Below are 27,546 nucleotides of genomic sequence, written 5' to 3'. Positions count from 1 at the left end.
TATAAAAACTCTTAGGCTTGTTCACACTACACATGTCAGAGGACAGCAGAACCTCACTACGAATCTAATGGGATTCTGCTGCACAGTGCACACTACAGAATTTAAAGGGGTACTCCGGTGAAAACCTTTTTTCTTTTAAATCAACTGGTGGCAGAAAGTTAAACATATTTGTAAATTACTTCTATTAAAAAATCTTAATCCTTCCAGTACTTATTAGCTGCTGAATGCTACAGAGGAAATTCCTTTCTTTTTGGAACACTGATGACATCATGAGCACAGTGCTCTCTGCTGACATCTCTGTCCATTTTAGCAACCATGCATAACAGATGTATGCTAAGGGCAGCATGGTAGCTCAGTGGTTAGCACTGCTGCCTTGCAGTGCTGGGGACTTGGGTTCAAATCCCACTAAGGACAACAATAAATAAAGTGTTATTATTATTATTATAATAACGTCAGCAGAAAGAACTGTGCTCGTGATGTCTTCAGAGAGCATTCCAAAAAGAAAAGAATTTCCTCTGTAGTATTCAGCAGCTAATAAGTACAGGAAGGCTTAAGTTTTTTTAATAGAAGTAATTTACAAATATGTTTAACTTTCTGCCACCATTTGATTTAAAAGAAAAAAGGTTTTCACCGGAGTACCCCTATAAATGGCTGAATATCCGCCACCGTAAGAATGATCTTGCTCATTCTTTTGGCAGAATCTGCACATAATACATTGCCATCTATAGGGACGGCAGTGTCCTCAAGGTCCTAGCACCAACTGATTCAGTTGGCACCAGCCACCCTCGGAATCTCTAGATGAAATTTTTTGGCCAGAGATTCCAGTTTAAAGCCAACCTTAAACATTGCTCTTTTGCATGCTCACAAAACATCAATCTTCACCAGAATTATCTAAGTCCTCCCAGTCTGAAACACTGATCCCCTCAGATATGTGGTCAGCTGGGTTTTGTGCTCTCTCCATGTAATGCATGTACATCTCTTGTGTCCAGACATCTGCGTCAATGAGAATAGATCTGGGAAGAGTCACAACACAGGCTGCCATGCCTGAAACTTCTTCTTCTAGTTGAGGTCCTTCGTCCCACAAGTCTTTTTCTGCATCATATATATGTGCGTAATCAGTGCGCCGTCCTTGGTTATGTGACCTTCCTCCTAGAACATAAATTTTATTTTCAAGAACTGTAATCCCGGGCTCTCCATGACCTACTGGAAGAGGAGTCACCAATGACCATTGGTCAGTCTTAGGACAATAACAGGCCACCTAAAAACAGTACAAAGACACAATAATTTAGAGAGGGACAATTATAACATTATGCATAATATTAACTTATAAACTGTTTTGCCAGTGTACAATATGACATATTATATATACTGTGAAACAACGATAAGAATGGTTATTGGGGGAAATCGCTGTATTTCCCAAATATGTGAATACTAGGTTTCAGGGAGTTCACAGGGAAAGCTACGTCAGATATGGGAAATCCAGAAATAGTTAAATGGGTCTGGATTTTTTATGAGATGAAAGGTCAGTTTGGATACAAGCAAGATGCGCCAGCTCATCTCCGTGTCCAATAGGTGCACGAATGAGCAAACATGATAAACAGGTGACACGTTTCGGCCAGTGTGTGGCCTTAGTCATACAAAGGCCACACACTGTGACCGAAACGCGTCACCTGTTCATCGTGTTTGCTGATTGCTGAATAAAATATTCGTATTGCATCGAGACTGTGCTGGACATCTTTGCTTGTTTGCCATATTACAAGAGACCTGGGTCCGGTCTCGTCCAAGAAGCAGAAGAGGCAAGTGGGAGAACTGTTCCAAAGGCTGTTGCTGTGCAATAAAAGTGGAGAGTATATTTAAAAGAAGAAAAACTACCACAAAAGGACATTGGTTTAAAGTAAAGGGGCAAATGTTTTTTTTTTTTTTGTTTGCCTCCTCTTTTATTGTATAGATTGCCTTTATGTATTTAAAAGTTTCTATCATATTCCCTGTCACGTCTTTCTTCCGAGCTATACATGTTAAAGGGGTACTCCGCCCCTAGACATCTTATCCCCTATCCAAAGGATAGGGGATAAGATGACAGATCGCTGCTGCGGGTAATGACGGGCAATACAGGGGCCGGAGCATCGTTACGTCACGGCTCCGCCCCTCGTGATGTCACAGCCTGCCCCCTCAATACAAGTCTATGGGAGGGGGCGTGGCGGTAGTCATGCCCCCTGCCATAGATTTGCATTAGGGGGTGGGCTGTGATGTCACAAGGGGTGGAGCCATGATGTCACGCTGCTCCGTCCCCTGTATCGGCCGTCATTACGCACAGAGCAAAGCTGCAGCGGTGATCCTGGGGGTCCCCAGCAGCGGGACCACGGCGATCTGACATCTTATCCCGTATCCTTTCGGATAGGGGGATAAGATGTCTAGGGGTGGAGTACCCCTTTAAGGTCCTTTAACCTTTCCTGGTAAGTTTTATCCTGCAATCCATTTAGGATGGATCCCAGACAATAACGGCAAGAAGGAAAATGTCCAGCACCAAAATACTCCTAAGAACACATCTTCTTTATTGTAAATCTTCAGGGTAGATAGGACTAGGTAGGCAATGACGCGTTTTGGCAACTCTCCTTGTATGCTTAGGAAGGATCTGTGCTTGTCCTGGGGATAAATGGCTATGTTGTGAGATTACCATAACACTGTGGTTAGCTTTTTGTGAACTGGTATTTCCTGTTTAAGTTTTCTTTTTTTGACTACAAATCCCATAATTCCATTTTCCTTCCTCCCACACATCAGCCACCTCACCCATTGAAACATAATTGAGCTGCATCCATTCAAAAGACCTGTGGTTTTCTCCCACCAAGCGATCGCTCCACCCATTGAAGCAGACAGGCTCCTTGTCATCAGCTAACTAGTGAGTCAGGTCTACCGTGTTTCCCCAAAAATAGTACCTACCCCGAAAATAGGCCCTAGCTGGATTATGGGGGGGGGGGGGGGCTGCAATATAAGCCCTACCCCGAAAATAAGACCTAGACCAGTGGTCTCCAACCTGCGGACCTCCAGATTTTAAAAATAAACTTTAACTTACCTTTGTCCTCCGTTCCCCCGTTGCTAAGGAACCGGCCTCCCTGTCCTCCGCTGTTCTTGCTGCGGTCCTGTGGATGGGAACGTCATAGAGCCTTCAGCCTATCACCCGGCCGCAGCGATGTCACGCCTCGGCCGATGATAGGCTGAGCCCACTGTGATGTAAGAAGCCAGCCAGCTTCTTACATGACAGTCAGCTCAGCCTATCATCAGCCGAGGCGGGACATCGCTGCGGCCGGTGATAGGCTGAAGGCTCTGTGACGTCCCAACACCAGGAAGCAGCAAGAACAGTGGAGGGAACATGAGGCCGGTGCCTTAGCAATGGGGGAACGGAGGACGAAGGTAAGTTAAAGTTTGTTTTTTAATATTTGCAGCCTGGGCACAGGAATAGATACAGCACAGCGGCTGACAATTATTTGCAGGGGGGGAAGAGAAGCTGCACAAATGATTAGTCCCACAATGTGGGGTGATGGGCTGATAAACCGGCGGGGGGAGGGGGGGATGGAGCTGCGCCCATCACATGTTGATAATGGGGGGGTAAATACCGTGGAACCGCCATGTTGTTCGATGTGCATATCGTACTGTAAATAAATAAGCCCTACCCTGAAAATAGGCCCTAGTGTGTTTTTTGTGGCTAAATTTAATATAAGACCCGGTCCTATTTTCGGAGAAACACAGTAGGCCGAATTGCAACCTGGGAAAAATCTGAGATCATTTAGTATGCTGTTAAAAATAAATATTGGGGCGAAATTCACAAAAGAATTGTGAGAAAACTGTCAAACACAGGTACAGACACTATATTAAGAACTACTCTAACTTTACAGCCCCTGTAGCATAGTCAGATAAGAAAAATTCCTGGAATACCCCTTTAAGAGTCTTGTGGTGCTGGACATGTTCTTTCTTGCCAAAAGACAAATTTGGTAGTGTGGCCTTTTATTCCCTTCCTGGGTCACTCCAGGTTTTAGACTAGCCCATGTCAGCACAGGTGTTGAAAACAGCTCATCTGGTCTGAAAGATGTAAAATAAAAAAAAAAAACTGTAAAAAAATTAAAAAAGTGAAAAATCCCCTGCCCCAATAAAAATGGTCTGTTTTTTCCCCATTTTAACCCCAAAAAGTGTAAAAATGTTTTTTTTTAATAAAACATATTTGTTATCGCTGCGTGCGTAAATGTCCGAACTATCAAAATATAATGTTAATGATCCCGTACGGTGAACGACGTAAACACAAAAAATAAAAAAATTCCAAAAATGCAGCTTTTTTTGTGACATTTATTTAAAAAAAAAAAATGTATAAAAAATTATCTTAAAGTTTTATATTTGTAAATATGGTATCGATAAAACGTACAGATGACAATGAAAAAAATTAGCCCTCATACCGCCCTATATACGGAAAAATTAGAGTTATAGTTGGTCAAAAATAGGGCACTTTTAGATTACTGATTTTGTACAAAAAGTTTAAGATTTTTATTAAGCGGTACAAAAATATAAAAGCATCTAGCCATGGGTATCATTTTGATCATATTGACCCACAGAATAAAGAACACATGTCATTGTTACCTTAAAGTGTACAGTGTGAAAACGAAATCCACCAAAATATGCAAAATTGTGGTTTTCATTAAAATTTTCTCCATAAAAAAATATTTTCTGGGGTTCGCCGTACATTTTAGGGTAAAATGAGAGGTTTCATTACAAAGTACAATTGGTCACGCAAAAAACATGCCCTTATATGGGTCTGTAGATGGAAACATAAAAGAGTTATGGATTTTAGAAGGCGAGGAGGATAAAACGAAAAATGCAAAAATAAGGTCCTTAAAGGGGTAGTCCAGTGGTGAAAAACTTATCCCCTATCCTAAGGATAGGGGATAAGTTTGAGATCGCGGGGGGTCCGACCGCTGGGGCCCCCTGCGATCTCTCTGTACGGGGGCCAGGCTCTCCGCCGAGATAGCGGGTGTCGACCCCCGCACGAAGCGGCGGCCGACACGCCCCCTCAATACATCTCTATGGCAGAGCCGGAGATTGCCGAAGGCAGCGCTTCGGCTCTGCCATAGAGTTGTATTGAGGGGGCGTGTCGGCCGCCGCCTCGTGCGGAGGTCGACACGCCCCCTTCCAGCGGGCTGTCGGGGCTCCGTACAGGAGATCGCAGGGGGCCCCAGCGGTCGGACCCCCCGCGATCTGCAACTTATCCCCTATCCTTATGATAGGGGATAAGTTGCTCACCACTGAATCACCACTGGACTACTCCTTTAAGGTTAAAATGGGCTTGGTCCTTAAGGGGTTAAAACTAGGTGATAGAGTCAGACTGCAGGTGAGGCTGTAGAACCTGTACCACTGATGAGAATTTTAATCAGGTTTGAAACCTCAAAAAGGAGACCTTGTGACCTGTGTAACAAATGTGTTGTCTACTATGTTGGGTGATGGGTAGTAAGTAACCTGTATTGACAGGGAAAAATCTGTATAGTAAGCACTGGACAAACAGGATTTATTTTTGTGTTTATGCCTGAAGGCTGAATTATTATTTAAATTTTTTTGTTACGGAAAAAAAAAAAAAAAAAAAAAAAAGAGCGCTAGAAGAAGCCCTGTTTTAACGTAGCTTCCATGTCCTTGTCTCTGACTGCTATTTTGCTGCTATTTGACTGGTGTGTGAATTGAACTGTAGAACCAAAGATCTGTGGTGTCATTAACACCACTGACGTGATTATCTTGTGAAAATGTGACCTCTCAAGGGGTGGGATATATTAGGCAGCAAATGATCAGCAAGTTCTTAAAGCTAATGTGTTGGAATTAGAAAACTGGATAATCTAACCTTTAATAAGAATGTGTTGATCCAGAAAAAGGTGAAAGCCACTTTGAATTAGGCTAAGTTCATAATGCCGTTGTGCTATGACCCAGTCAGGGCTAGTTAGGCTCTTTAATTTTTTACGCTGAATGGACCCAATGGATCCCACTTATGTGTTTTCTACACTTTATTTAATTTTTTTTAGCATTTTTCAAAATGACAAAGTTTCTGCTTGTAAGAAATATAGTCATGCCACAAAAATGTGTTAATAATTCACATTTACAATATGTCTACTATAAGTTGGCATCATATATTAAAATATCCTTTAATTTTTGGGGGACAATTTAGCAGCATCTATCCAAATTTTTTGCAGCATTTATCCAGATTTTCTTTAAAATCAGATTTTTTTTTTTTTTTTTTTTTAGGGACAAGTTCAGCTCTGAGGTGGCTTCGAGCGTGTAAACCCAGCTTCAGAAGAACAGGAGCCTCTCAAATTTACCTCTAAGAGATCTTGCCGAAAGCCCTCATCATCATTACTTCCTCCGATGACATAGAGTTTATCCAGAACTGCCACCATACCATGCCAAGCCCGACTTACTGGCCCCTGAGCAACACGTGCCCATTGATCTCTGTCTGGGTCATAGCAGTAGGTCTCTTTTAAATATGTGTTTTCCCTTCTGCCACAGGAAATGTACATTTTACCATCCAAATCACAGCCGGCATGTGCATGAACCTGTGGTGATGAAGAGCAGATTTTGTATAAAATGAAGCATATAATTATATAGTAATATAATGTATGATCTTAAGGCTTCTTTCCCCCCACAGTTATTGGACTCACATAATTCTGTTGCTGTAGACATAAACCTACCAACCCATCATATCTTCTGTTGTATCACTTTCACCGCTAGCAATGTATACAGGTGAAACTCGAAAAATTAGAATATCGTGCAAAAGTTCATTCATTTCAGTAATGCAACTTAAAAGGTGAAACTAATATATGAGGGAGACTCATTACATGTAAAGCAAGACCGTTCAAGCCGTGATTTGTCATAATTGTGATCACTATGACTTACAGCTCATGACCAAAAGCCCCCCCCGCCAATTACTATGATTTGGGGAGGCATGTAATCTGTTGGTGTTGGTCCACTGTGCTTCATTAAGTCCAGGATCAATGCATCCATCTACCAGGAGATTTTGTGACACTTCATGCTTCCTTTCCTTTTAAGTTGCATTAACGAAATACAATGGATTTTTGCATGATATTCCAATTTTTTGAGTTTCACCTGTACACATAATCAAGAACACCAGATATAGATGATATAAGGGTGGCACATACTATGACAGTTATAGAGACCTTACTTGCCATCTCCATAACCAGAAATCAGTAACTATGGGGAAGAACTGTGAAGCTCCAATTAGTAAAACCTTTCCTTTAGTTACAAAAACATTTCCTCATTTTACCTGTGTAGGTAGTTTACATTATGGTCTGTCATAGAGATGCCCATACTTTGTAGTATGGTCATAGCTACTTTGTCTACCCAAGATGACAGCCACTTCATCATTCATGAGTCTTTTTGGGTTCCACAGACAAGGGTCATTTTGATACATGAGGCAATGAAAAGAGTCAGTGTTGTTCATAGTAACCAGTTCAACTGCTTCTTTCATTTCCAACCAACTATACAAGGGTGCAGATTCATTATATCTGCTTAGTACAGCAGATAATGTGGTCTCTCATAGAAATATACTTATTTTATGTTAAGATTTAAAGGGGTATTCTGGGGTTAACTTTTAACTATCCTACCCATTATGAATAATTATGCTAGTTTTACATTTACTTGCTATGCCACTCTGCGGTGTATCGTCTTCTTTTTCTTTATTATATGGTCTCCCCAGATCTAGCGTTTCCTTTCAGGTCCTGTTGATGTTAGTCTCACAATCCTTTGCGGCTCGAGGCGGCAGCTGGTATCAGCGGGCTTGGCTATTTCTTGTATTTCCTCACAAGCCAGCCCCATGATGACGTGTGTGATCCATCTGTACGTCCTGACGTACCGGCATTCCCTGCGCAGATTGCCGTGATCACAGGACGCTGGCATGTCAGGAGGACGTAGAGATGGACCGCAAATGTCATCATGGGGCTGGCTTGTGAGGAAATACAAGAAATAGCCAAGCCCCCTGATACCAGCTGCCACCTTGAGCCACAAAGGATTGTGAGACGAACATCAACAGGACCTGAAAGGAAACACTAGATCTGGGGAGACCATATAATAAAGAAAAAGAAGACGATACACCGCAGAGCGGTATAGCAAGGAAATGTAAAACTAGCATAATTATTCATAATGGGCAGGATACTTAAAAGTTAGTTAACCCCGGGAATACTCCTTTAAGTTAGCAGTTATTTTCAGGTAAGAGTTGTCTATGACCATATCTGCCATAAAAAAAAAAAAAAAAAATGCATGTGTTGACCTGGGCTCCACTATAAACATGCACATTCAGATGACTGATGGGGTCTGGCAAAACTTATATCCCAAGAGAACAAGACAATCCGGTATATTAAAATACATTGCTCAATCCTTTTATCTTCCAATGGCAAGTGTTAGCAGATATTCGAGCTACCCCCATTCACAGCAGCGAATCCCTCAGAAATGAAATGTACATCTCTAGCTACACATACCTAGTGAATATATTCAATAAGATAAATAAAAATGGTCTTGCCTGTTTCTGAAGTGATGCCACGTATTCCCACGTGTTTGTGTATGGATCATACCTTTCCACTTCCTTAAGCTCATCGTGGTAATCTCTCCCTGCAACTGCATATATAAATTTCCCTAAAACACAGACAGATAGGTCAGCCCGAGGCTGCTGCATGGACTGGATCTGGAACCAGCGGTTGTGCCGAGGGTCATATCTTCAGGGGAGTGGAAAAAGAGAAATATTTTATATTTTCATGGCTAAAAAACACAATCTCCTCTAATATAAATAATACGTTCAAATCTAAAATTACCCTACAGGCAACATTTCTAATTAAGACAGACAAAGACAAAAGCCTTTGTTCTATGAAGATAAAACAATCTATATCATTACGAATGTGATGTTGGAATATAAAATAATACAAAAGTCAGTTATTTTAGAATATCAAAACAGGAGGAGTTTAAAAGTACTATACAAAAAGGTATCTCCCAGTATCAAGTATTGCTGTCCCAAAGAAATATAATCTTAAGGCTTCTTTTACACTATATGTTGCTCCATTTTAAAGACCTGTTACAATGTCCTTAAGAAAACCCTTAAAACGGCTATTACAAAATCCCATTCAAGTCTATAGGATTTTTTGATTATCCGTTCTCACCCGTTATAGCCTATACTGAATAACGGACGTTATTTGATGGGAGAAAAATTTGTGCATGTAGCGTTTTTTCTCTTGTCACAAATAACGCCCGTTATTCATAACAGCCTATAACGGGTGATAACGGATAATCAAAAAATTCCATCAAAAATCTGCTAAAGCAGAGGAAGCGGGATACAGAGATTCAGGGGATGAGGAAGAACGCATACTACAAAGTTTTATGTAGGAAATGGAATGATCATTTAAAAAGATCAGGAAGATTTACTACATCTGAGATTGAGTAATCTGCTCCTAATTTATTAAGAGGGACAGGTCTCTTACCACATAAATTGCATCTGTGGCTGTCAATGCCCCACAATATGAACTTTATCCCAGCTTGAAGCTGGTGTAAATTTAAGTAACAATTCATATTGTTTTTCTTTTGGTGTAACATAGTAAATGGTAAATGTGGTGCATGTAGGAGGACCCTTAACACCAAGACCCTAAGGTATTCTACAAAAAGTACTTTTGATAATTCACCCCCCATCCTTTGTGTTGTCTTCATTTTATTCTAGTTGGATAAATGGAAATGGTTAAAATGTGACAACAAAAGTAAATTAATAAACTTGGTGAGGGGTAAATAATTTTGACAGTATGGTAAGTTAATATTAAAGGGTTATCCAGCCAAAGACATCTTATCCCCTATCCAAAGGATAAGGGACAAGATGTCTGATTGTGGGGGGGCCTGCTGCTGGGACCACCCGCAATCTCCATGCAGCACCCGCATTCTATGTGGGGCTGCGTCTCCAGCCTCGGAAAGCTATTTCTTTCCGGGATTGGAGATGTAACGCCAAGCCCCCTCATGACGGCCATCACGCCCCCTCCCATAGACATGAATGGAGGGGACGTGGTATGATGTCATGAGGGGGCGTGGCATTACGCCACGTCACCAGTCTCGGAAAGAACGAGCTTTTCAAGACTGGAGACGCAGCCCTGCATAGAATGCGGGTTTTGCATGGAGATCGTGAGGGGTTCCAGCAGCGGGCCCCCCACGATCAGACATCTTATCCCCTATCCTTTGGATAGCAGACAAGAGGTCTTGATAACCCCTTTATGTTAAAGATCTATAAAATGTGACATAGGGAAACCTAAGGAAGCTATTATTATCACTGTAACGTAAGAATTAAAGGGGTACTCCACTTGAAAAAATGTTGTTGTTTTTTTATCAACTGGTGCCAGAAAGTTAAACAGATTTGTAAATTACTTCTATTTAAAAATCATAATCGTTCCAATACTTATCAGCTGCTATATGATCCACAGGAAGTTATTTTCTTTTTGAATTTCCTTTCTGTCAAACCACAGTGCTCTCTGCTGACACCTCTGTGCTTGTCTCAGGAACTGTCCAGAGTAGGAGCAAATCCCCATACCAAACATCTCCTGCTCCAGACCGCTCCTAAAATGGACAGAGGTGTCAGCAGAGAGCACTGTGGTCAGACAGAAAAGAAATTAAAAAAGAAAAGAACTTCCTGGGGATCATATAGCAGCTGATAAGTACTGGAAGGATTACGATTTTTAAATAGAAAGCATTTACAAATCTGTAAAAAAAACTTTCTGGCACCAGTTGATTTAAAAAAATAAAAAAATAAAAGAAAAATGTTTCCCAGGAGAGTACCCCTTTAACAGGTACTGGTAATCTGTCAACATCAAAAGGGAAATTTATGGTAAGTTATATCAGGATTTGAAAAATCATTGAACATATAACCTAGATCCTATTATCAATACTCATAATAGTAACTTTCTTCCATTGACATTCTGATATTAGTATAAGGAGTGACACCAAATCAATATTTACACAAAAAAGTACTGATCATACAAAGGAAAAACAGAACTGAAAAGAATATGGCCTCACCTCCAGCATTGCGCTTCTGCACGGTACCCTCTGACGTTGTTGTCTCCCCCAATCAAGTAGACAAAGTTATTGAATACAGCTATGCCTTGGTTCGACATACGAGGTGCCTGAGGGGCAGTTAATGGTCTCCATTCCCCGATCAAAGGATTCAGATATTTAGCTTGATCGCTGAGTACAGTAACAACAGAAGTATACATGCCTCCGAAGCCTACCACACATTTGAACTCCGAGCGCAGTTGTGTGTGGGGCCCCTGTAGAACTGGCTGCATGAGTTCATCTTTGTGATATTTCAAAGCATTGGATACTGTCACTTTGAGGGGACATGGCCCCAACTTGTCATGTAACCTTTGCAGCACTGGGAACTCCATTAAGGCAAAGCGAACAGTTTCTAATAACTTTGGAGACTCAGACAGGCTCACCTGGTCCGTTTCCACTTGCTCTGCGGTGTAATGATAGAGCAAAGCCCCCTCATAAACCTCATTTTCAGAACCTACCTGAAAAACACATTTATTGGGGTACATAAAATCAATAAGTATCAGTCCTTCAACCTATTGTTTTTGTTTGAGCTTAAGATAAATAGGTCTTAACTGAAATCAAACACATTTCCTGTTCAAGATTATATATATAATAATAATTAGGGATGCACCGATATATCGGCGGCCGATACATATCGGCCGAAAATAGCTGTTTCGGGGAAATGCGGAAACAACAAAAAATTTCCCGATAATGAGCGACCTCCCCTGCCCGCCCACAGCACAAGTTGCAAACACTGCCAGTGGCAGAGGCACTCGTGGGGGGTGGAGGGGGGCCGGGCGCAACATCTGGGGGGGGGGGGGGGGGTGTCGCGCTCTCCGGGATAGGAATACTTCTTTTTATGTGCCCGGGCCGGCTCCCGTGTGTGGCTGCAGGCGGGGGCCGGCCAGAGCATATGAAACCTAATACTGTATAATAAAAACCAGGGGGCCTCCAGCTGTTGTGAAACTACAACTCCCAGCATGCCCGGACCAGCAAAGTCACAACAGCTGGAGGCCCCCTGGTTTTTAGTATACAGTATTAGGTTTTATATGCTCTGGTCGGCCCCCGCCTGCAGCTACACACGGGAGCCGGCCCGGGCACATAAAAAGAAGTATTCCTATCCCGGACATCCCTGTGTCCGGAAAAATCTTTTCGGGACATAAGGATGTCCGCCGGTCACTCACCATTCCCCGGCGTCCTCCTGCGATCCTCCTTCGGTCCTTCGCTTCTCCGCCTCTATGGTCGTACGCACTGACGTCCCGTGCGTACAACCATAGAGACGCAGGAGGACCGCAGGATCGTCGCAGGAGAACGCACGCCGGCCGGGCCCTGGTAAGTGACTGCGTCATCTTGTTCAGTGTTCCGGTCATCGCTCCTCCGGTCCCGGCACCTACTGCTATGGTCCATGGGCCCCGGGCCGGAGGAGCGGTGACCGGAACACTGTGGGGGCAGCAGTACAGACATATAGCCTCCAGCCATACACTGTATATGGCTGGAAGCTGTATGTCTGTGGGGTGGGGGGAAGCTGCCTACTATTGTGGGGGAGCTGCCTAATATTGTTGGGGGGGAGCTGCCTAATATTGTGGGGGAGAGCTGCCTAATATTGTTGGGGGGGAGCTGCCTAATATTGTTGGGGGGGAGCTGCCTAATATTGTTGGGGGGGAGCTGCCTAATATTGTTGGGGGGGGGAGCTGCCTAATATTGTGGGGGGGGGAGCTGCCTAATATTGTGGGGGGGGGGGGGAGCTGCCTAATATTGTGGGGGGGGGGGGCTGCCTACAAATGTGAGGGGAGCTGCCTAATATTGTTGTGGGGAGCTGCCTAATATTGTTGTGGGGAGCTGCCTAATATTGTGGGGGAACTGCTGACCTAATGTGGGGGGGGGGGGGAACTGCTGACCTAATGTGCGGGGGAGCTGCCTAATATTGTGGGGGAACTGCCTAATATTGTTGGGGGGAGCTGCCTAATATTGTGGGGGAAATGCTGACCTAATGTGGGGGAGCTGCCCACTATTGTGGGGGAGCTGCCCACTATTGTGGGGGAGCTGCCTATTAATGTGGGGGAACTCCCGACCTAATGTGGGGGAATCTAATGAGCGGAGCGCTGCATTTTACCAGAAGACGGGGAGAAGTAATTTTCGGTATCGGTTTCGGCCGGACATTTTTTTTTATTTCGGTTTTGTTTCGGTTCTGAAATTTCCATATTATATATATATATATATATACACAAACTTACTTATCGCCCATGTGCCTTCTTTGTTTTGCCCTTGGTTATGATCATCTTTGGTCATCTACTGAGATAGTCGTGCATGCCCAGTTGACCTGCATATTGCGTGATAGTCTCTAGTGCAAGCAATTGTGGGAAAGTGTGTGCTCTGTTGCCTGCAACTGCAGGGTCACAGTTCAGATGAACCAGGAAGTGATCTGATCAATGGGAGGGAAGTGTAGTACTGGAACATAGAGGCCATTTTACCTAAAAAGCTACTCATTTTACCAACTTGCTTCTTGGGAATCCTCCTAAGCCCAAATCTCTTGACTCTGTTTAGTTCTTTTATACTTTGGCTCCAATAGCTTTCTAAATCTCCCTCTCAGCTTAGATAGTAGAAGGGGTGGGGGGAGAGAAACCCTGTAGGAAGGCTAAGACAAGCTAAAGTGAAGAAAAGAGAGGACAGCAGAATTGCAGGGGAGTATCATATAGGCCATTTACAAGTATCAAGTGAAGCAAACGTAAGCAACATTTTAATAAAGACCAGGTATTGGACACTTTTAAAAAGTATTTTTTATTATTGCTTTGTAATTACTATGTTATTTTTTATTTTTTTACAAATTTGGCTTACTTTTGCTAGTACAGCCTCTACCATGTGCTGTATGAGCCCTATGTTCTAACTCTACATGTACACAGACAGTTTGAACTTTCCTCTAGGGTTTTTCTCCCCATATATTATCTCAGCTGGTGTGAAACTGACCTCTCCTTATGCAGACTAGAAAGTTGCTTAAGGGTGCATTCACATGCTAGTAACTAGCAGCGGATTTTCCGCTGCGTGAAATCCACTGCGAGTTACGCTACAATTGAATTAAATGAGTCCACAGACAGTCCGCAATAGTGTCAGATTTGCGGACTGTCCCCGTACCCATTCAAATGAATGGTAGCGTAACTCGCAGCGGATTTCCCGCAGCGGAAAATCCGCTGCTAGTTACTAGCGTGTGAATGCACCCTAATTTTACATTCAGGAAATCAACAATAACAAAAAATGTTTTAAAAAAGGTGTCCACGGCATATAATTTTATTATAATATCTACTGCCTAGAATTTGAATGTAGAAGGTAAGACAGTTGGCCAAGAAAAGTAGCAAGGTTCATGTTTAAAAACTTACCGCAAGCTTGTTACTGCTAAGCAGAGAATACACTTTTTCCAGAGGGAGCTGCCTGTATATTTGAGTGCGAGAAAATGTATTAAAATTTTTAAGTACAAAGGCATCTAACTGTTCACTAAGTTGGCGCAGGTGGAACAGCTCTGCCAGCTTGTACACCTCCACAACATTTTCCTCATCCACCCAGGAAATAAGAAAGTCACAGCAGAAACTGATGACTTCAGAGATCTGAGAAAACAGAAAGGCCCAATAATAAATTTAGCAGGGCAGGAGCTGAAAATGTGAAAAGAACAGAAATACTGGGGTTGAAGGGTATTTACAATTTACATAAAGAATGTGATTTTATTACTTTCCTCATACTAATCTGGAGTTAAAACCATTTTTTTGTCCAGTGCTGCATTCAAAATACTGAGAGCAATAAACTGCTTATAGTCGGAATAACACTTCCATAACATAGCAATTCTGATAACAAAACACCAATTCACATCTTACATTTAAAGGGGTACTTCGCTGCCCCAGCGTTCGGAACATTTTGTTCCGAACACTTGGATCGAGCGGCGGGGGTCGTGATGTCACGGCTACGCCCCTCGTGCCGTCATGCCACGCCCCCTCAATGCAAGTCTATGGGAGGGGGCTTAGCAGCCATCACGCCCCCTCCCATAGACTTGCATTGAGGGGGCATTGCATCGCAAGGGTTGTGGCCATGATGTCACGACCCCCGCTGCCCACTCCAAGAGTTCTAAATGAACGCTGGGTGCTGCACAGAGATCACGGGGGTCCCAGCTGCAGGAGCCCCACGATCAGACATCTTATCCCCTATACTTTGGATAGGGGATAAAATGTCTAGTGGTGGAGTACCGCTTTAAAGGGAACCTGACAGCTGGTTCACCTGCACTAAACCCAATACACAGGGTTATTGTGCAGGTAAACCGGTCTACAAACACATACTCGGATCAGCAGTCCGGTTCTGGAGATACGCTTTGTATTAGCCTCCACTGCTAAAAGCTGGCATTCCACAAAGGAAGCAGAACCCGGTCTTATAGATAACGATCATATATTTATCCTAATAGTTCCTCCTTAACATGTCAGTAACATGTCTGTGAATTTAAACAAATTAAAAAAAAAAGGGAACTAAAAGTAAAAGATTGCCTCACACAATTGCATTTCTTTTTCACTCAAATGTATTTTTCTGGTTTCTCAGTACATTATAAAGTTAATTGAAAGGTGTCAATAAAAATTACAACAACTTTTATGGCAAAAAATATTAATTGTCTTATATAGTGAGGACGAAGTCACAAGCATTGAGGGTCAATTAATCGTGTGGCCCATTAAATTTATCACTCGTTAGTCACACATCGCAAGTTTAATAGTGGGAATTTAAATGGCTGCACAAGCAATCCGATCAGCAGCTGTTGAACCCCACAATCCACAATGTACAAATGTTATCAAGCTCTCCTTGTCATCTTTAGGGTGCGTTCCCACAGGGCGTATACGCAGCGTATTTGACGCTGCGCAAATTTTACGGCAGCAGCGGGAAATACGCTGCGTATCCCTTGCTCACTATACACACAGGGCTTTCCGGTGGCAGCCCTATGTGTGTAGTGAGTTTTGGAGGCGGGGCCATGTGCCGGCATGTCTGTGACACGCGGCCCCGCCTCCAAAACTCACTACACACATAGGGCTGCCGCCGGAAAGCCCTGTGTTTATAGTGAGCAAGGGATACGCATTGTATTTCCCGCTGCTGCCGTAAAATTTGCACAGCATAAAATACGCTGCGTATACGCCCTGTGGGAACGCACGCTTAAGGTAAATCTGTAGTCGTAGATAGCTACTAGATATGTAGTGGTCTAGGTACAGGTATACAACTATAAAAGAAGATAGAAGGAAATATACACAGTACAAAATAATTAAAGTCTCTTTTATGGTTAGCATAAATAAACTGATTATTATTACTCCTAAATGTTGCTTTGTGCCCACCTGAAGCTGGCATGCTGCTGCGAGTATCTCCTGCACGTTGTGAATGCCCAGTTCCAGTTCAGAGGTGTATATGAAATCCAGAATCTTGCACATGGCATTATAAGTTATACCATAGATCTGCACTTCACGTTGATCCATTTCTCTTAAGCCTCCAGCAAACATCCCCCTAATAGAACACATTAAATGTATAAATGAGTATTTGCCAATATATTTACCCTACCACCACATCACATCTGCAATCTATATTTTTCTTGGACGATTATCTGCCATTGCCGAAAGTGTATGGTAATGGTCTACTAACCGCCCAAATGTATGCACCAGACTGGTATTTTCCAACAAGAGTGCCTCCAGCTGTTGCAAAACGACAACTCCAAAGGCTGTCCGGGCATGCTGAAAGTTGTAGTTTTGCAACAGCTGAAGGCACCCAGTTTGAAAAACACAGCACCAGATCCTCTTATGTCATGCATGTTTTGGCCTGGAAATAAGTGGGTTAGATTTTATTGATCAATTTGTTTATTTATCTCTGTACACTTGCAAGTGCTGCATACATTTTCCTACTCTGCCCCTCTCCAGCCTTAAAGGGGTATTCCAGGCCAAACTTTTATATATATATATATATATATATATATATATATATATATATATATATATATCTATATCTATATCTATATCTATCTATCTATCTATCTCAACTGGCTCCAGAAAGTTAAACAGATTTGTAAATTACTTCTATTAAAAAATCTTAATCCTTCCAATAGTTATTAGCTTCTGAAGTTGAGTTGTTGTTTTCTGTCTAACTGCTCTCTGATGACTCGCGTCCCGGGAGCTGTGCAGTTCCTATGGGGATATTCTCCCATCATGCACAGCTCCCGGGACGTGATATCATCACTGAGCAGTTAGACAGAAAACTTCAGAAGCTAATAACTATTGGAAGGATTAAGATTTTTTAATAGCAGTAATTTACAAATCTGTTTAACTTTCCGGAGCCAGTTGATATATAAAAAAAAAAAGTTTTGGCCTGGAATACCCCTTTAGGGTATGTTTATGCGGTGGAATGTCCATGCAGAATTCCATCAGAATATTCTGCACGCAACATTTCGCTGCAGCAGAGTCTCATTCATTTCAATGAGATTCTTCTGCACTGTGCACCCGGTGGAATTTTCGCAGCAGATGTTTCTGTTGTGGAAATACCGATTCCGGCATCCGCAGAAAGAAAAGACATGTCGTCTATTCTTTTCTGAGGATTACACTTGAAAATGCACTGCCGTCTATGAGACTGCGCATTTCCGAGCAGTCTTGGCGCCTGCCGGAACTTTCAAACGTGCGGAATGTCCGGCGGACATTCCGCACATTTTCCTACCATGTGAACATACCCTTACATATCCACTGCTAGACAGGAGAACTTTATGAGCCTTCTCTTGGCTCTGGACATATAGGCCCCTTTAGATTTTCTGATAAAGAGGGTGCAATTACTTAGAGCCCAATCATGTTCACTACCTTCCCTTGAGAGAACTCCAGAGGCTCTACAGTGACAAAGTCAGTCTAAGGATGCGCTACTGACCACCCCTAGCACAGGTCTCTTTCTGTGCTGGGAGTCCTGCTTTGTCTGCTCATAGCAGCAATCTGCTGCTACGAGCAGACACACAGTGATCTGAGAGTCGTCGCGCGCATGCGCAGCACACTCATGCACATCGCGGACGTTCTCGGCCTAGCTCAGGTGGCAGGGGGAGCAACAGCGATGTTTCTGAGTACAATGCGCACGCGTACTGAAACTCACAGATCACTGTGTGTCTGCTCATAGCGGTGGAAGAGGTACTGGCACAGAAGGAGGTACACTCTAGGGACCATCAGTAACGCATCTGTAGCGTCAAATACGCTGCAGATGCACTACGTGTGACCCTACACTTGGGATTGGACTGGAAGCACTGGGCTCAGTAGCGAGATGGTTCTTGTATGAACATACAGTGGAAAAGTCTTCAGCTTTTTAATAGCCAGCAACTCAAACATATTATATATACACATACATACACACATACACACACACGTACTGGGAACAGTAACATGACAATAACTTACAATAAGTTTAAGGTAAATTAAAACAACAGCGGATGTGCATGTCAAACTAAACATACAATTTCTGAAATGCTCAAAGGTGAGGCAGCATGTTCATCATGCCACAAAGGGGACCTTCCAGCGGCTGTGATCACCAGCTGATGCCTTTGGCATTTATCAAGGATGTGTTGACTTCAGCACTTCCTGCCAGTGGTTTCTCTTTATTTCCTTATTTTGAAGAACTAATAAGAATACTTAAAGGAGTACTCCGGCGCGCACTTTTTTCCTTTTATCCCGTCCGGGCTGCACAATAAAAGAAAACACACTTACTCTTACCTGCCAACGAGCCCCCGGAGCTCCGGTACACTCCGGTACAGGTGTTCGGTCCCCGGGCTGTATTCTTCTTACCTGTTAGGCTGAAGCTCCGTGTGACGTGCCGGGATAACAGGAAGTAAGAAAAATACAGCCCGGGGACCGAACACCTGTACCGAAGTGTACCGGAGCTCCAGGGGCTCGTTGGCAGGTAAGAGAAAGTGTGTTTTCTTTTATTTTGCAGCCCGGACGGAATAAAAGTGCACGCCGGAGTACTCCTTTAAGTACTAAAAATACAGGTTGTGTTGTGCATTCAATCTTAAAGTTAAGGTATCAAGTAGATCATTTTTTATTTATTTATTAACTGGTACATTTTTATGGGAGCAACCATCTTGCTGAAGCTGTTTATACCAGTATATAGAGAGATGCTTTACTGCAAGCATCATGGACATAGGCACAATAGAGTACGGGTGATGCTCTGCGGCCTGTGAAGGGAGGGAAGAGGCTGAACGCATGACATTTTGTCTATACACTGGTGTCAACTTTCACTGTAATCCTGTCGGTGTAGGGCAGGAAGTGTTAGCTTATTATTAGGCTTAGTGGCCACAATTCAAACTGGAAGAATTCAGCTTACAGTTAAAGTGAAACACTGATGTTAAGGGAAAGCTGCCTAAAAAGGAGGCATGATCAAGCTGCTTTGCATATCGTTTCTTCACGGATTATTTTATGTTATGGATAGTAAAAAAAAAAAAAAATCGGGTTATCATAAAACTTGCTTTACAAATGTTGCTTTTATGACAAACAGTAGAAGAAAAAAAGTTTTTTTGTTTATGGCTTTAAAATTTATGAAAATTTTACATCTCTAGTCCGAGATAAAGTGCATGTCCTCTGTACTTTTATACTAAGATCAGAATACATCTTTATAAAATTGCGGGCAAATTCTCAGTTATCAGTTTAAAAACAAAAGAGAAAGAAGAAGAAGCAACCTACAAGACAAACTGAGCTGATGAAACCCCATCTTCTGGCTTATTTATTATCTCATAAACCAAATCCTATAAATTACATTTGTCATCCAAACAATAACCCTAGTTTGATCAAATAGGAGCAAAAAAATAAAAAATAAAAAAAAAGGCTGGGTATATAAAATAAACTGAAAGCCACACTAAGATTGTTGCTGAAAAGGTAACTTAGGCTCTGGATAATTAGGGGGTTTGCATAGAAAAGTTGCAAAGTAAAGGGTGCATGGAGATTTTACATCTTAGATCCAGACTAAGAAATAATGGAGACATACGGTCATGGCCGTAAATGTTGTCACCCCTAAAATTTTTCTAGAAAATGAAGTATTTCTCACAGAAAAGGATTGTAGTAACACGTGTTTTGCTATATACATGTTTATTCCCTTTGTGTGTATTGGAACTGAACTAAAAAAAAAAGGGAGGAAAAAAAAAGCAAATTGGACATAATGTCACACCAAACTCCAAAAATGGTCTGGACAAAATTATTGGCACCCTTTCAAAAGTGTGCAAAAATAACATTGTTTCAAGCATGTGATGCTCCTTTAAACTCACCTGGGGCAAGTAACAGGTGTGGGCAATACAAAAATCACACCTGAAAGTAAATAAGGAGAGAAGTTCACTTAGTCTTTGCATTGTGTGTCTGTGTGTGCCACACTAAGGGTGCATGCACACCGCGTTTTCACTCTACGGGTGTTGGATCCGGCTGGGGGAGGGGAAAACCATGCGATCCCGTACCCCAGCCGGACCGACGCCCTAATCCATTGACTTTAAAGTGTTCCTGTCGTCAACAAAAACTTTTTATATAATGTACCATTATATGTAGATTTGTAATATACATTGATTAAAAATTGTGTATATTTTTGGGTGAAAAAATGCTGTCCCTGCAGCTATTGTCTGTGTGTCTTTATGATGAGTCCAAAAACAGGAAGTCAGGGCAGGACAAACAGGGATCTGTGCAGGCTCCTGGCTTGTCAATCATCCTGATGTATGAGCCAGGAACATGTTATAGAGCCTCAGTGTACACTGCCCTGCTTTTTCTTAGTGCACAGAGCCCTGCTTGTCCACCATCACTTCCTGTATTTGGACTCCTCATAGTGACACACAGGCAATAGCTGCAGCGACAAAAATATACACATTTTTTAACCAATGTATATTACAAATATACATATAATGGTATCATCTACATTATATAAAAAGTTTTTGTTGACGACAGGTACACTTTAATGAGCCGACCAGAGTCACCATTTTACTCCGGTCGGCTAACTTTTGACCCGTATCCAGTTTTCTGACCGGATCTCAAAACGTAGTATACTACGTTTTGAGGTCCGATCAGAAAACCGGATATGGGTCAAAAATTAGCCGACCGGAGTAAAACGGTGACTCCGGTTGGCTCATTAAAGTCAATGGTTTAGGGCGTCGGTCCGGCTGGGGTACGGGAGTGCGCGGTTTTCCCCTCCCCCAGCCGGATCCGGCACCCATAGAGTGAAAACTTTGTGTGCATGCACCCTAAGCATGGACAGCAGAAAGAGGAGAAGAGAATTGTGTGAGGATTTGAAAACCAAAATTGTGGAAAAACATCAACAATCTCAAGGTTACAAGTCCATCTTCAGAGATCTAGATTTGCCTTTGTCCACAATGCGCAACATTATCAAGAAGTTTGCCACCCATGGCACTGTAGCGAATCTCCCTGGGCATGGACGGAAGAGAAAAATTTATGAAAGGTGTCAACGCAGGATAGTCCGGATGGTGGATAAGCAGCCCCAAACAAGTTCCAAAGATATTCAAGCTGTCCTGCAGGCTCAGGGAGCATCAGCGTCAGCACAAACTATATGTCGACATTTAAATGAAATGAAACGCTATGGCAGGAGACCCAGGAGGACCCCAGTGCTGACACATAAAAAAAAAAAAAAAAGACATAAAACATTAGACATAAAAAAGCAAGACTACATTTTGCCAAAATGAACTTGAGTAGGCCAAAATCCTTCTGGGAAAAATGTCTTGTGGACAGATGAGACCAAGATAGAGCTTTTTGGTAAAGCACATCATTCTACTGTTTACCGAAAATGGAATGAGGCCTACAAAGAAAAGAACACAGTACCTAGAGTGGGATATGGTGGAGGTTCAATTATGTTTTGGGGTTGTTTTGCTGCCTCTGGGTGCCTTGAATGTGTGCAAGGCATCATGAAATCTGAGGATTACCAATAATTTTGGGTCGCACTGTACAGCCCAGTGTAAGAAAGCTGGGTTTGCGTCAGAGATCTAGGGTCTTCCAGCAGGACAATAACCCGAAACATACATCAAAAAGCACCCAGAAATGGATGGCAACAAAGTGCTGGAGAGTTCTGAAGTGGCCAGCAATGAGTCCAGATCTAAATCTCATTGAACACCTGTGGAAAGATCTTAAAATTGCTGTGCGGAAAAGGCGCCCTTCCAATAAGAGAGACCTGGAGCAGTTTGCAAAGGAAGAGTGGTCCAACATTCCGGCTGAGAGGTGTAAGAAGCTTATTGATGGTTATAGGAAGCCACTGATCTCAGTTATTTTTTCCAAAGGGTGTGCAACCAAATATTAAGTTAAGGCTGCCAATAATTTTGTCCAATCCATTTTTGGAGTTTGGTGTGACATTATGTCCAATTTGCTTTTTTTCCTCCTTTTTTTGGTTTAGTTCCAATACACACAAAGGGAATAAACATGTGTATAGCAAAACATGTGTTACTGCAATCCTTTTCCGTGAGAAAGAATTCCTTTTCTTGAAAAATTTCAGGGGTGTCAACATTTATAGCCATGACTGTATGCAGCTCTTTCCATTCACATCTTTGGGAGTCATGGGAACAGCCTAACAAGTTGCACCCTGTTGTTCCATGTAGAATTATGTTTAAATGGGCACTGACACACTGTCAGAATGAAGAACCTATATGTTGTATATCTTGGTAAAACATTAACCTTTCTAATATACTAAAAAATATATATTTTCTTTTTCATAGAAATCATGGCTTATAATAAAGACCACTAGGGGTCCCCATACCATTCAGAACATGGTCCTGTCTGACTGCAGCATCACGTTTGTCCCAGCTTAAGCACAGGTATGGACAAAGTTAAGAAAGTGAGGGTGGGACTAGCACTCCTCTGTTCTCACTCCTGCAGCATGAAAACAGAGTGGAAGGTTTTACCGAGCAGTCTGTATTGTTTGAATGAAGATATCCAGCACAGCAGACTCAGGGAGGAAGTAAATGCATGGTGAGTGAGGGAAGACTCAGTGCTTCCCTAGGACATGCCCCTTCCTTAGCAGTGGATGTTAGAATGAATGAAGAACTTGTAAGCCAAATACAGAAACTAGACACATTAAAAAAACACATGTAAAGCATCTGCATGACCTAGTGACCTTTTCAGTAAATTCTAACTTTTGTTGTATTGTGCCACCCTCCAGTTGCTTCAATAGTATATTACAATAGTATTGTATGGCAGTGTTTTATGGCTGTCATTGTAACAGGCCTAATAATAGGCATATAGCCATGAAATACCTAGAGGCCTTTGTGAAGCCCTGGCTGTCCCCAGTGAACAGGGTCTCTAATGACATTGGCATCTCAGGGACTGAACAGCCCCGGTCTGAGTTTTTAGAGATGTTGACTGTGTACAGCATTAGTACAGGGGGTTCACAAAAATTACCTGCTTACCATGATTAACTATTTTAGCGTGGGTCTGGAGCCAATCTAGAACATAAATAAACCATACATTTTTTGTAATCTGAAGTGTGTAGAAGGGAAGTGAATCCGATACACAGAGCAGGTAGCTTCCATTGTGTTGGTAACCTGGTCTATGGCAGCTGCCACATGAATCAAAGAAAAGTAGGGTTAGACCCAAGATTGCTGACACGCCCCCTTTGCGCGGGCTGCCGGGGCCCCGTACAGGAGATCGTGGGAGGCCCCAGCGGTCAGACCCCCAGCGATCTACAACTTATCCCCTATCCTTAGGATAGGGGATAAGTTGTTCACCACTTGTTCACTACTGGACTACTCCTTTAAACTTCATTACAAAAAAAATAAAAAAAAATACAATCTTACATAAAAAAATAAAATCTACTAAACCTGAAATAATCGCATGATGCTGCCAAGAGGATTCGATGAGCTTCTATACATCTTCCTTCCAGCTTTAGGACCACATCAAATAGTATACCACCATCACGAAGCCCAACAAGACCGTCCAGAAGAGTCTGAGAGTGCTGTGTACTTCTGTATATGGTGTTCTGTGGAACTGGCTGCTCCTTGGGCACATTATTTGGTTTCACAACTTCATGGTCCTCAGCCATTTTTTGTAGAAATATTCTAAACTCAAATCTGCCGTCAGTATCTCATCCATATGAAAAAGATGAACCAGCTTTCTGACCTCAGATCCCAGTGGTTTCTGAAAAAGAAATGGACTGTGAACATAGGTATAAATCATTTTTAACAATACAGAATCTAGCCTGCAGTAATGATCACTGCCATGTCTTTGCGGGTTTATTTAGGGTCTTTCCAGGCTCCTCCCACACTTCACATACATACTGCTATTTACCTTGCTTCTTACCTAATTTTCCTGAGCGAGTCATATAGGACACTTAGATGGTAATCCCCACCACGGACATGGAAAGGGCCCCAGTGTTTTAGTTCACCAATTTTTTAATTGAAAAAACAAACAAAACCACTATTTGTTTTAAGTGATGATTTTCACAAGCTTTTTTGGTGGCATTTTTATTTTATTACGTTTGGTACATGCATATTTGTGGTAAAGACCTGCAATACATAATCAAAAGTTGTCTTAATGATGCCGGGGAAGGGAAAGGTTGGTGAATTTCAACTGCCCAACCCATTTGTTTTTGGGGAGCTAAGCTGCCACCCACCCCAGCTGTCTGGCAGCGGCTTATCTCCCCTTACTATTCAGAACACATGAACATTTGTCCAAGCCAAAATCTCACGTGCCTGTAGGAACTGTGTAAGATAGCATTTGGCTGACAGCTGTTAAAGTAGGGGCACCTTACGTAAAAAAATAAAATAAAAAAGAACCACCGACTGATCGCGGGTGGAGGTGTTGCCCACATGAAGCGGAGTTTGCTCTGCGCAACGGATGACTGGAGTGTCGCACCGGAGATCGCGGGGAGTCCCAGCAGGCACCTTCCCCTCATGATCAGGCATCTTATCCCCTATCCTTTGGATAAGGATAGGGGATAAGAGGTCTAAGGCCGAGTACCCCTTTAATGTTTTTTTTGCGAAGGTCAGAATTAGGATTTCTGCAGTGTCATGCCATGGGCACAGTTCAGCAGAATCCCATTAAAAACAATGGGACTCTGCTGCAACAGAAAGTCAGAGTGTAACTTTTCCGTTGGATTTTGCTTGGAAATTCTGCCATGTGAACGAAGCCTTAGGGAGGGTATTTCACAAAACCTAAAAAGAAGCTGAAATGTCAAAAAAACCTGAGGCATATTCTTGGATTCCTAAAGAAGATTTTGACATGCCATGCCACCAATTTTGCTGTCTGCAGATTAAGCTAAAGAATCCATTTAATTAGCGGGACCTGAACGGATAAATAAAAAATAAACACATTTCTTGTACAGCCAGATCCTGCTAAACAAACAGACACCAGTCCGAAACTAAACAGACCCCATTAAAGGACATCTGTAGTGCAATATAACTTATCCCCTATCCGAAGGATAGCCCCCTGCGATCTTCTGTACAGGGCAGTCTGCTGGAAAGGCGGCGTTCTGTCCCTGCATGATGTGGCGGCCGACGCTCCCCCTCCATGTATCTTACAGAGATACATAGAGGAGGCTTGTCTGCTGCGGCTTTCTGCTGGGGACAACACTGCACTTCCTGCACACTGCCGCGGCCCTGTCAAGGAAATCGCAGGGGGCCCCAGCGCTCGGACCCCCCCAGCAATCTATAACTTATCCCCTATCCGATAAGTGATATTGCACTACAGATGTCCTTTAATGGGGTCTGTTTATTTAGCAGGATCTGCAGCAGAGTCCCATTGTTTTTAATGGGATTCTGCTGAACTGTGCACACGGCACGACACTGAAATCCTAATTCTGACCTTCGAAAAAATAATTTGGATAGGGGATAAGAGGTCTAGGGTGGAGTACCCCTTTAAAGTTTTTTTGTGAAGGTCAGAATTAGGATTTCTGCAGTGTCGTGCCGTGTGCACAGTTCAGCAGAAAACAATGGGACTCTGCTGCAACGGAAAGTCAGAGTGTAACTTTTCCGTTGGATTTTCCGCCATGTGAACGAAGCCTTAGGGAGGGTATTTCACAAAATCCAAAAAGAAGCTGAAATGTCAAAAAAAACTGAGGCATATCCTTGGATTTTGTCCGTGTCAGAAACTGCACAGAGCAGGAGAGGTTTGCTATTGGGATTTTCTCCTACTCTGGACAGTTCCTGACATGGACAGAGGTGTCAACACTGAGAGCACTGGAGCATACAGCAGCTGATAAGTACTGGAAGGATTAAGCTAATACACAACTAGACCACCAAACAGTTTCTGAGCAAAATTTGTGCAGAAAATGTGGCAATAAGTGACATCTTTTTTATCTACTGCTGCAGATTTTCAGATCCTGCGCCACGATCAGCACTGAATGTACCCGTGTGAACACAGGGCAATGTTGGATCCTCAGTTTTTTCCTCTACAACAGTGGTCTCCAAAGTGTTGACCTCCAGCTGTTGCAAAACTACAACTCCCAGCATGCCCGGACAGCCGTTGGCTGTCCGGGCATGCTGGGAGTTGTAGTTTTGCAACAGCTGGAGGTCCACAGTTTGGAGACCGAGGTTCTACATTTTCTGGTCTGCTAAGGTGCAAACAGCAATACCAAAAGTTATGAATATACCAAGATGATACACAAAAAGACACAAAACAACAAGTGAAAATGTTTCTATCGCTCCTAAGTAAGTTCACCCAACTAATAAAGTACAAGAGCAAAGTATACAAGTGACAAACTGGCACCACTATCTAGATAGCCATCAGCTGGCACCAGTGAGAAGCAGGTACCCACCTGGTGGCATAACTGTTGTGAAGAGCAGCCTGGTAAACACTCCTAGTGATTTCCTTACTAATAAAAGCCGTGGCCTTATATTATGAACCTTGTAATACTATCTAAGCTGGCACTGCCACCTCGTGCCCACAGTCCAATCAGGGTGGCGCGCTCTGGCACTAATACCATGATGTCATGCGTCACTGAGCCCCGCCCACCCGGCTGTGCTCTACCTGTAAATCATGTGACCAGGGCTCAGCTCTCCCCCACAGCAGATGGAATTACCTGTGCCCTGGCAGCTCCTCTCACCCGGCACCCCAGTGCCAATACCTGAGCATTAGCGTCACTTCCGCAAACATGGCGTCACCTGGGATACAGACTGCAAAACCAGAGAGAAGTTTTGGCCACTCACATTGCACTAAAGGGGGATCAGACCAAGAGGGCGACCTGTGACTACAGCCCTCCCCGGCTCGGCCACCACAAGCGCTGTCACTCACCAGCTTGGAATTTCTAGCCAATCAGCGCGAGGGGGCGTGGTCACGACAGCGCTCTGCTTCTTCCACGCTCGTCGCTTCTGACTGAACAAAGTCCCACGCTGCTTTGCGGTACTTCCGGTTGGCTTGTGGCGCTGCGGTTCTCACTTGGAAGGAACGCGACAGAATCAGAACCGGGGATGGACGTGGCGGCCCCGGACAGTGACTGGCGCAGTGCGAACTTCAGGCAGAAGCTGGTCAGCCAGAT

At 43.0% G+C, this 27,546-nt stretch overlaps 2 protein-coding genes across 11 annotated transcripts in view; one reads left to right on the top strand and one right to left on the bottom strand.

Annotated features, from left to right (window-relative positions):
* Positions 1 to 588: 588 nt before the first annotated feature.
* On the bottom strand, positions 589 to 27,444 carry KLHL22 (kelch like family member 22). 6 transcript variants are annotated; one of them, XM_056531118.1, is made up of 8 exons: positions 27,303 to 27,444; positions 23,894 to 24,209; positions 16,431 to 16,596; positions 14,457 to 14,681; positions 11,071 to 11,564; positions 8,555 to 8,747; positions 6,342 to 6,575; positions 589 to 1,258 (listed from the first exon to the last, which is right to left on the bottom strand). In XM_056531118.1, the coding sequence occupies exons 2-8, from the start codon at positions 24,112 to 24,114 to the stop codon at positions 872 to 874; spliced, it is 1,920 nt and encodes a 639-aa protein (XP_056387093.1). In that variant the 5' UTR covers positions 24,115 to 24,209; positions 27,303 to 27,444; the 3' UTR covers positions 589 to 871. The 6 variants fall into 6 exon arrangements, with proteins under 6 accessions (XP_056387093.1, XP_056387074.1, XP_056387068.1 ...); XM_056531099.1 differs by lacking the exon at positions 27,303 to 27,444 and adding an exon at positions 27,218 to 27,296; XM_056531093.1 differs by lacking the exon at positions 27,303 to 27,444 and adding an exon at positions 27,136 to 27,259.
* MED15 (mediator complex subunit 15) overlaps positions 22,793 to 27,546 on the top strand; it is a 74,733-nt gene continuing 69,979 nt past the window's right edge. For 3 of the 5 annotated variants that reach the window (XM_056531046.1, XM_056531056.1, XM_056531037.1), the window contains exon 1: positions 27,414 to 27,546. In XM_056531046.1, the coding sequence (XP_056387021.1) occupies positions 27,479 to 27,546 (68 nt within the window). In that variant the 5' untranslated portion in view covers positions 27,414 to 27,478. Of the gene's footprint in view, positions 22,892 to 27,332 lie in introns of those variants that run through there. The other 2 variants (XM_056531063.1, XM_056531072.1) reach the window with 2 other exon arrangements.

Source organism: Hyla sarda, chromosome 1 (genome assembly GCF_029499605.1).
Source record: "Hyla sarda isolate aHylSar1 chromosome 1, aHylSar1.hap1, whole genome shotgun sequence".
Taxonomy (NCBI): domain Eukaryota; kingdom Metazoa; phylum Chordata; class Amphibia; order Anura; family Hylidae; genus Hyla; species Hyla sarda.
The sequence above is the reverse complement of the archived record's forward strand: the minus strand, read 5'-3'. Positions and strand labels throughout refer to the sequence as shown.